Genomic DNA, 10,409 nt, shown 5'->3' on the forward strand with positions numbered 1-10,409 from the left:
CACTGACTTTATTGGAACTCCTCATGGGATTCAGGAGTCCCATATAGCAGATCAAGTCTAAGTAAAAATATGAAAGCGGGGGGAAGAGGAAGGATGATAGAAAGAATAGGATTATAGATACAAGAGCATGAGTTAGCTTAGTGATACTGCATACAATCTGAAGATATGGTTTAAGAACATAAGAATGGCCCTACTGGGTCAGACCAAAGGTCCATCTAGCCCAGTACCCTGTCTTTCAACAGTTGCCAGTGCCAGGTGCCCCAGAGGGAATGAACAGAACAGATAATCATCAAATGATCCATCCTGTCGCTCATTCCCAGCTTCCGGCAAACAGAGGCTAAGGACACCATTCCTGCCCATCCTGGCTAATAGCCATTGATGGACCTATCCTCCATGAATTTATCTACTTCTTTTTTGAACCCTGTTATGGTCTCTTGGCCTTCACAACATCCTCTGGCAAGGAGTTCCAGAGGTTGACTGTGCGTTGTGTGAAGAAATACTTCCTTTTATTTGTTTTAAACCTGCTGCGTATTAATTTCATTTGGTGACCCCCTAGTTCTTGTGTTATGAGAAGTATAAACAACACTTCCTTATCTACTTTCTCTACACCAGTCATGATTTTATAGACCTCAATCATATTTCCCTTTAGCCATCTCTTTTCCAAGCTGAAAAGTCCCAGTCTTATTAATCTGTCCTCATATGGAAACTGTAAGGTGTTATGTTAACTTGCATTATGGTAGTAGCTGTGTGCACAATTTGTTTGTGTATATTATATATGGAAGGGGTTGTATGTCACTTTCTATCTTTAAATATTTGAGAACTTTGGCTTAGGTCACTAAAGAGTTTTGTTCTCACTGTATGTATGTATGTATGTACGTATGCACGCGCACACACATATTAGATGCACAGAAATGCTGTAAATAAAGTTCTCCCATGACATATAAAGCACCTACAATACAACCCAGTCTTTGCCTACTCTTCCTTTATAAGAATATTCCGTTTTTATTACAGAACCTATTTTTGTAACCAAGCACACCCACCTAGTGATTTACATTCACCATAATATAAAACATTATATTTCCCTCGTATGCGAGAATATAATAGCATATTAGCACTTCAGAATTTCTTTTTAACGAGCACATTAACAGGAAATATTACCCAGAACAACACCGGTGCCATGCAGAAAACTCATCTGCATAATAATTCTAGCAAATGCAGAAGTAGATCCAGCGCAAACAAAAGAAAGGAACATCACATTGGAACAAACGTAGCCACCATTATTGTCACAATTTAGAGTTAAACACACGAGTCGGCATGATTAAAATAATTTAAACACGCATGTAGAAATGCAGATTAAGAACTCCATGTGTAGCAATAACACAAATGAGAGAGAAATCTGAAAAATCCACAGGTGTGGAGAGACCCATTTTATGGTTTGAGGGCAGTGTGGAAAATCTTGCATTGCAATTGCTGCCTTTATATGGATAACAGAAGAAGAGCTGCCTTGCCAATATATTTCATGTGTGTTAAATACATTAAATTGCAAAGAAAACACTATCAAAAATATTTATGGGAACGCTTGAGTTCTACCATTTTGGATTTCATATAAACACACAAAATCACCTTCACTCCCAACATTCAGTGGAAATATTTATCACATTTGATCTGACTGATGTCATCTTACTGATCATTTCAGCCAGTGAGTTATGTTTTTGAATGTGTATATTATTATCCATGTTTAATAAGACTGTATAACCCTCTCCTCTCCAGTCTCCTGGGCTCTTGCCTCTCTACTCTAACAATCAGCAACTAAATTAATCTTCCTTTCCCTCTCTTGAGCATCCATGCACTTCTTTAAGGCCTCAAACCTTCAAGGTGCTGACCTCTCTGATCCTGATTCAACACAGCTCTTAAGCACAAATTTAAATGCTGTAGTAACTAGGGATGGACTTAAGCACATGCTTACTGTGAGCATGTAGGTGACTGTGACAGACTGCTGGGAGCTAGCAGCTGGCCCAGCACTCTGATTACTTAACACACTTTTACACAAGGATAAAAAAAATGGTGACTGGCCTGGGCCAACTGACTTGGGCTCGGGCTCTGGGCTGAAAGGCTCAGGCTGCAGGGTCCCAGAGCTCAGGCTCCAGCCCGAGCCCAGCGTCTCCACAGCAATTTTTCAGCTGTGAGTCTGAGTCAGTTGACTTGGGCCAGTCACAGGTTTTTTATCCCTGCATAGACGTACCCTTAGGGCTTCGCTGGGGAAAGTATTTAGTGCCTGATTGGGGGGCAGAAGTTCGTGGGCTGATGAGCTATGAGGCTAACTATCCCATGCGCTAAAAAGATAGTTAAAAACCAAAAGAAGGAAGTGCAAAGGGAGGAGAGAGGGCTAGCAGGGCCCTAGGGAAGCCAGGTTGCTGGCTGGTGAGATTGCTTTATCTTCTCCTCCTCCCTGGAGACAGGGCTGAGGATTGAAGGACACTGTAGGTGGAAGTGCTGCACAGGAATTTTGATGATAGCTTGGTGGAGGAAACAAATGAAAACAGAGGTGTTGACAATAAAGAGGCATCCAAGACTGTTTGCAAACCTGCCCTGTTACAATGGTCCAATTGATTTCAGTGTGCGTAGCATGTATCTGTGTGTTTTGCTGGATCAGGACAGCATGCAGGTCAGCACCTTTCAGGACTGAGCCCCAAATTCCTCCAAAGCCGTCTTGTCTCATTTTGCAAAAAATTCAAATTTCTCCTGACTTTTGAGGTCCCTTGCCTGCAACTCATCTGTTGTCATTCCCTCTGCTTCACCCACTCATCTTGTTGCTCCCTTTGGTCTCCTTCTCCCTTTTTCTTGCTTTTGTGTCTTTTTCATGCTGCTTTCTACAGCTGGAAAACCATCCTTCTTCCTCATTGTCCTTTTAACCCCCAAACCCTCAAGACAAAACACTGTTTAAACTGCCCTATTTCAACAGATTTCATGCTGAAACTGAAAATTGGCCCAAGTTTGTTTCCAAACCCTAAGTGAACTTTTTGACAAACAAAAATAAACCAAGAATCCTTTGGTTTTGGCTTTCTAACGAAAACATCACAAATCTCTAGCAATAACACTGCATTCTTCAGAAGATGTACTGGCCTGTGGTAAGGTACCTGCATGGCTGTCAACAAACATGCATCAGCCATTCAAAGCTGTTTTGTTCAGTTACTCATTTTATAAAATTGCATCAAAGTGCTGTACAATGTTGCAGGGCAGGGGGATAGGGGGAGGAAGAGACTAAAGCAAAGCAAGTTAAACACTGAACTGTTCACTCTTCTCTGTAATTTTGTTTTACTTTAGGTTCCATTGACTGCACACTTACGTTCTCTCACCCAGCTTGGTACTGGGAGAACCTACTGAAAATCTGTGTATTCATCTTTGCCTTCATCATGCCAGTCCTGATCATTACCGTGTGCTATGGCTTGATGATTTTACGCCTGAAGAGTGTCCGCATGCTGTCTGGCTCCAAAGAGAAGGATAGGAACCTGAGGAGAATCACAAGAATGGTCCTCGTAGTGGTGGCGGTGTTCATTGTCTGCTGGACTCCCATCCACATTTATGTCATCATTAAAGCCTTGATCAATATTCCAGAAACTACGTTCCAAACAGTCTCCTGGCACTTCTGTATCGCTTTAGGATACACAAATAGCTGCCTTAATCCAGTCCTTTATGCATTTCTAGATGAAAACTTCAAAAGATGTTTCAGAGAATTCTGCATTCCCACTTCCTCCACTATTGAGCAACAAAACTCCACCCGCATCCGACAAAACACTCGTGATCATGCCTCCACTGCCAATACTGTGGATAGGACTAACCATCAGGTATGACTAGCAGTGGAGATGTCATCTCTGGATTCAGGCCTCCCTCCTGGAGATGACATGTGTTCTGAAGTTACAGTCTTTACTGATTTATAGCTATCAGGAGGTAGCTTGGTTTATCTTTACAGCTGGTGTACATGTACATACAACCCAATCCAGTGAGATGCTAAGCACTCACAATACCCAATGAAGTTTGGAAGTAAGAGGTTCTCAAAAGTACCTTGCATGATCAGGCCTAGTGTGTGTGTGTGGTTGTGTGTGCATGCACGCACGCGCACACACACACACACACACACACACACACACAGAGTACACACAGAGTACACCAGAGAAAGAAACTGAATGGTCTTACTTACAGAATGTTTGCAACTTATGAACATTCTGTGACTGACGGATGACGGATCATAGACTTTTCAATTCACACCACTAGTGCATGGTGGTAAGCCAAATAGATCTCTATCCTCCTTCCATTTTAAAGGTGACTTTCAAAGGCAGAAAATATATTTGCGCAATCCTTTTGCTTCTTTATGGTGTATGAAGAAGTTCTGAAAGGCTCTGTTTTTCCTAGAAGTCTATGCAAGCCTGGGCCCAGTCGTCACACAGTTTTTGTACCAGTACAACTATGTTGGTTGGAGGTGTGATATTTTTAACCAATATAGTTATACTAGTGCAACCCCCAGTGTGGACACAGTTCTGCCAGTATAAAGAAGCTTTGTAACCCCTTCCCATAGAAGAATAAGTTATTATAATGCAAGCCAAGTTTATGACAGTATAACCGTGTCCACACTTGTTGTGGGGGAGGTGTCTGTGCCACTTCAGCTATACTGGTTTAATTAATGCAGTACAACTTGTGTGTGAAGTCTGGCCTTAAAGAACTAGTAGGTTTATGGCATCATAGATACCAAGGAAATCAAACCTGATTTACTGAGAGGGGAAGAGATTTTTATTCAAGCAGTTTAAAATGCTGGGGTTTGTTTTGTGGTTTTTTTATTGACACGTATTTAATTCAATTGTCAAACTGCTGGATGAGAAGCTCTTCTGTTAGTGATTCAACACCCATGCCCCTTTAATTAGGTCTGAGAGCTTCTATTCCACATCTGAGTCTTCCCAGGGAAACAAGAAACTACACGGGGAAAGAAAAACATTAAACGTTCCTGTAATCAAAGAAATGAAGCAGAAAAATAAACCTCAAGATCTTCTGAGTCTTCTTTACAATTCACATACAAAAGAAAAAGGGCACAAAACCTGCTAATGCAGGATAGATTCACTCCCCAACTTGCTGCAAACCTGAGTGTTTGTGTAGACTGGCCCTTAATCAGCAAAAGCACTCTGTTTCCAGTATCAGCTGCATCTACAGTACACTAGGAGGTTTGACAGAACAACTATCACTATAGCTATATCAACAAACCTTTCTAGTGTAGTAATCGATCTATCAAGGATCAATTTATTGCATCTCGTCTAGACGCGATAAATCAATCCGCGAATCGACACCCGTACTCCACTCGGCAGGAGGAGTAAGCAGCGTCGACGGGAGCCACGGCAGTCGACTCGCCACCGTGAGGACGGCCAGGTAAGTCGAACTAAGATACTTCGACTTCAGCTACGCTAGCTGAAGTTGCGTATCTTAGATCGATTCCCGCCCCCCCATGCAGACCAGCCCTTAGACTGCTCAACACAATTCATATCATTTTCAGTGGAACAGACAGGGCCCTAACAAAGTGCTGACTGAATGCTCTTAACTCTCACTAAATGAGAACTGAAGGCACTCAAAACCCCAGCAACATTAAGTCCAAAGTGCTTGACACTAGAGCTTCTTGGGAATTTGACAAAGAATTGTGTGTCAGAAAGTGACAATTCATTGAATTGTTCTGAAAAGATGGCAGGATCTCACTTGCGTTCATTGAAGTAGCTGCTTAGATACTGTGGTGATGACTTAATCAATTAGCTAGAAATGAATCCATCAAAATGAATTGGACTTTTCAGAATTCAGCAATCATCAACACAATTCATTAACAGCTGATCTTTGTTAAGATAATCAGCAGCTGGCAAAAAAGAATAATAAAAAGGTCTTTTTCAGTAACAATAGGATCATTAGCATCTTTGGTGCAGAAAAATATTCAAGCAGATTTTAACCTAGGAAACAGAATCTTGCAGATAATGGTCACCTGACTGGGGTAAGAACTGGTTTTAAAATCTTTGGACTAGCTTCTTAGCTAATATTAACCAGAATAGTCCCATCAAATTCAACAAAAAGCCAGTATGCCATTTACACCAGCTGAGTGTCTGGCCTTTCCTTTATACTCCAAACCTATGTTGGGTCACTCAGAGAAGAGTCCAAAGTACTTTAACATTAAGCAGTTTTATTTTGGGAAAGGAATTTCCTCGGGATCCCTCCATTCCTTCTTCACTTTTTATTCCTTCCTCACTTACACATCACTGTAAGTGCATTTATACTTTTACACACAGCCCCACAGTCAAACAAAATGAAAGTGTGCCAAGCTTCCCTTAACCAAGGAGGTTTAAACAAGTACTCACTTCAGAACCCATCAGCTCCATCCTTTCAGTCATCCAGGGAGAATCACCGAAGAGTGGCACAAGTTGCTTCATCTCCCAGGAGCTGAGCATGCCACCCTTGCATTATGCCCTGTGTTAGCAAGGTAGAGTAGCCACCATCGTTTTTCCCATTAAATTATTTTGCACCATCTCAGAAGTATGCTGTGGATCAAATTCTGCTTTGTATATCTTAAGGGAGAACTGAGCCTTATAGTATTATATTATTAAAGAATGGGCATAGCCACACTATAAATAATAGCATACTTCGATTACTATAAAGCATTGTGTTTTTTTCTAATGGAATACTCCTAAATAACCTTGGCAGAAAAGTGTCATTTTGTGTATGTTTATTGCTAAATTCAACAGATCTTTAGAACTGGCCCCTATTCTGTAGCTTGATAGCTGTTGTACATGGAGTGGCTCTAGAAATGAGCCCATTACTTTTTCTCTAATATATGTGATTCTCAAATCTGTTTGGCTTGCTACTCATGAAGAAAATCAAGAATAAATGACACTAGATGGACTGGAACTAACTGATTATCTTATAAAAATGCACGCACTTGCTGAAGCTATTTTTTAAAAGTATGAAATTAACTAAATGATCAGGAAACATACATGGTCATTAGTATATGAAAAATGGAAAGCTTTATCTGATCTGTAAAACTTAGAGATGGGCGTAAGCCACAACATTCATTTTTGGATGCACATTTTCCCAAAGCATAGGGATATTCAGATTTGAGGATTATAATCCATTTCTAACTAAGTAGCTGCTCATGGAATTTCCACCACAGAGTTGCAGACAGAGCTGAAATAAAGCTGGTGAAATTTTGACACTGCTAAACCTGAACTTGAGCTTGGATTTGACTTCAGATCATATTTTAAACCAAGAGTTAAAGAAAACACCTCCGTGCTGAAAGAAAAGTTAGAGGTTCGTTTGGGTGAGCAGGGCTGCCCTGAAGCACCTCCTCCTCCTCTGTGACTGGTGCAGGGAGAGCTTCTCCTTTCCTGTTTCAAGCCGCTTTAGCCAGTGGTCTAAATCTAATCAGGAGCTCTACTTCTTGAGCAACAAACACTTCACTTGCAAGGTGTTTTGCCTTGAAAAATACAGCCCCTTGTCAGAACATAGAAATGATCAATGGCTTTCAAGGAGAGAAAAACTGGCAGGTTTTGCTGTTGAAATTGTTGGTAGTGCACTTCTGTGCAGGTGCATCACAGATCACATAAAAACTGTATCTACCATATGTATATGCTATTGGGCGCTTTGTGGGCAGGGGGTTTAGTTCCCATCTTTTCAGTCTCAAACTGAACTTTTGGACTATTACAGAGGAACTTTTAAAAAGTTAAAACTCTTAACTTAGCAGAGTGACAATTGTATTTGGCACAATAGGAAGCAAAAATCTTAGAAGAAGATGCTCATGTATCACAGAGAACACTAACTTTTCAGCAATGTCTGCAAAGAGTGCATTGAAAGGACCAAAGTTGTTATGTACTAATGAAATTCACATAGGATTCTCAGTATAGAAAGAAAACTGCCACCATTATGTGCTTGGCACGTAATGTATTCTAGTTTAAACATGGTAACATAGTGTATGACATGGAGTAGACGTTTCTCTATTTTAATTCCCCTGTTGTAAACATATTGGGCTGGATCCTCAGCTGGTGTAAATCAACATAACTCACTATTTGATTCAGACCAGCTGAGGTTCTAGCCCATTCAAATATGTGGGTAAAAAAATAAATGAACACAATTGTTGCCACCTTATGTTACTGAGAACCAGCAAGAGGTTTTAAGTGGAAGAACTACACTTCTGTTGAAATCAGAGTCAGATCAACTAGGAATGTGCATATTTCTCTTTAAAGATCTTCTCAGGTATAGTCCTGAAGCTAAAACCACTATTTTTGTGGTAGTTTCCTTTACCTTCATGATGTAAACTGAAAGGAAATTCTTGCCTTCAGCTTTGCACAGTGAGATAGTAGCAGCAAATGCTGGGTAAATTCACCCAAAAAAATATTTGCAAGAAACACCTGGGAGGGGAAATCAATGAAGTACTCATGGTATTTACAATTTCTTTCCTTTCAGTTGGAACTTCTGGAAGCTGAAGCCACACCACTGCCATGAGAGGGTCTCCTGCTGCATAGCCCTCAAAGCAATCACAACACCAGTGCCAAGGTGTGTTTGTGGGGAATGTGTAGGAGACACTTTTTCCCCCCTGGAGGAAAGTGCTTGCTTTAAGATCCATCAAAGTGATTTGCCACTATGGCAACTCTGCATTGCATGTTACAGGAGCATGAAACCTAATAGCAGGCAGAGTCAGATGAAATGAAGGTTTACCATGCTCCAGTGTACAAAAATATACATATTCATCCAGAATATATACATTTATCTAAAAGGGGGCTACAGGACATTACTGGGATCAGATGGCCCAAGTTTTGCTCTGAAGGGTTACAGTAGCATTAGGTTAGAAGCAAAAACTCAAGGGATGGGCAAATATAGGCTGTTTAATGGAGGTGATTTTCTAATAAATGGAAGCAGAATTGCATACAACACACCTAGGGATACTTTGGAACAGTTTCAGCTAGAAATTTGGTTTATAATGGTGGTTTCTTGTATTGGTTACAATACATATGTTTTTTATATGAAAAATCATCACTAAGTCATCTACAGTAACAAAGGAGATCAAAGCTACCTGTGTGACACAGATAACTTTCTCAAAATAGTATGTCCCTTTCTAGCATTTTAATGGAAAATTACTCACTTTTTTCAATGCTCACTTCAAAAACCCAAACCGTAACCTCCTCTTCCACTTTTAGCATACACAAATATTTTAATAATAAAAATAATGCATTCTCCTTTGTTCAGGAAGAAGTAAGTGGGAATAACAGTTGGGAAGGTTTGATGGTCCTCTGGGTTGTTGTTGCTTGTAAAATTGATCAATAAAGGGACCGCAGCTTTTTCTGTAAATTCCATTGTGACTATATGTACATTGTTAATCCTTTCAGAGCTAGCACAGTGTGTTTATACATTCTCTTTGAACTAGTTTCTCCAGTTTCAACTGTGCAATCAGCAACATCTCAGACTCATCCAAATACTCATTTTTTGTATAGCACTCTGAGATCCTTCAGGATGAAAGGAGCTATATAAAATGTAAATCACTATTATTAAATCTGTGAAGAGCTTAAGCAAATACAGAACACACTTTAGGCCTTTTTTAAAAAGAAAAACAGTAAAGTTACATTTTGCGAGTAAATTAATTTTTTAAAACCAAGCCCGTAACATTTATGCTTTTCTAACCAATGTAATAAAATTGTAGTCTGTATTTCCATTTTCTATTGGCTGCTAAAGCACTTTAAAATGTACAAAAGAAAGGCTGTACAGAAGCAATTGCCATGTAACCTGCTCTCTGGTATCAAAGACAACTATTCATGTAGATAATTTGTGGTAATACGGTATTTTGTAGCCACTGTTTGGTATTTGCTGTATATAATTAAATGGTCAAGTTATCCATGAGACAAAAAGTACTTACATGAATTTATGTGCATTGTAAAATAAAACCTTCTCTCTCTCTTGTAATTAAAGTGCATCTAAAATTCTAATATTTTAGTGTGAACATGTTTGTTTCTGTCATGAATAGTGTTATACAGATTGACAGCCAACCCCCCATCTGGTATAAATCAGGGTAGCACTACTAAAGTCAATGAAGCTACATCAATTTCTCTCAGCTGAGTCTCTGACCCTATGCATCTGCATCAGTAGAATACATAAAATGGAACCCATTTTTTCTCTTTCTGTTGAAAGCTGTCTCATGCTGCCACAGGATTTAATCCAGGGAAGCCACTTCTTGCAGTAACACAAAACTATGAACCTCTCACATGGGTCATCATTACAACACAGATTTCAAGGAGTAAGCCCTTGATCTGGTTGCAGTGATGGGTGAGCTTCTAGAGGGGAATGTGATGCACACTTTGCTAGTATATTGTATTATTCCTTGGCTAACAGCAAGAAGTAGAAGCATC

The 10,409-nt window shown here is 39.9% G+C and overlaps 1 protein-coding gene across 2 annotated transcripts in view; it reads left to right on the top strand.

Moving 5' to 3' along the window:
- OPRM1 (opioid receptor mu 1) overlaps window positions 1-9,804 on the top strand; it is a 36,326-nt gene extending 26,522 nt beyond the window's left edge. For both annotated transcript variants that reach the window (XM_045008536.1, XM_045008537.1), the window contains 2 exons: window positions 3,325-3,845; window positions 8,476-9,804. In XM_045008536.1, the coding sequence (XP_044864471.1) occupies window positions 3,325-3,845; window positions 8,476-8,514 (560 nt within the window). In that variant the 3' untranslated portion in view covers window positions 8,515-9,804. The remainder of the gene's footprint in view (window positions 1-3,324; window positions 3,846-8,475) is intronic.
- Window positions 9,805-10,409: the final 605 nt, after the last annotated feature.

Source organism: Mauremys mutica, chromosome 3 (assembly GCF_020497125.1).
Source record: "Mauremys mutica isolate MM-2020 ecotype Southern chromosome 3, ASM2049712v1, whole genome shotgun sequence".
NCBI lineage: Eukaryota > Metazoa > Chordata > Testudines > Geoemydidae > Mauremys > Mauremys mutica.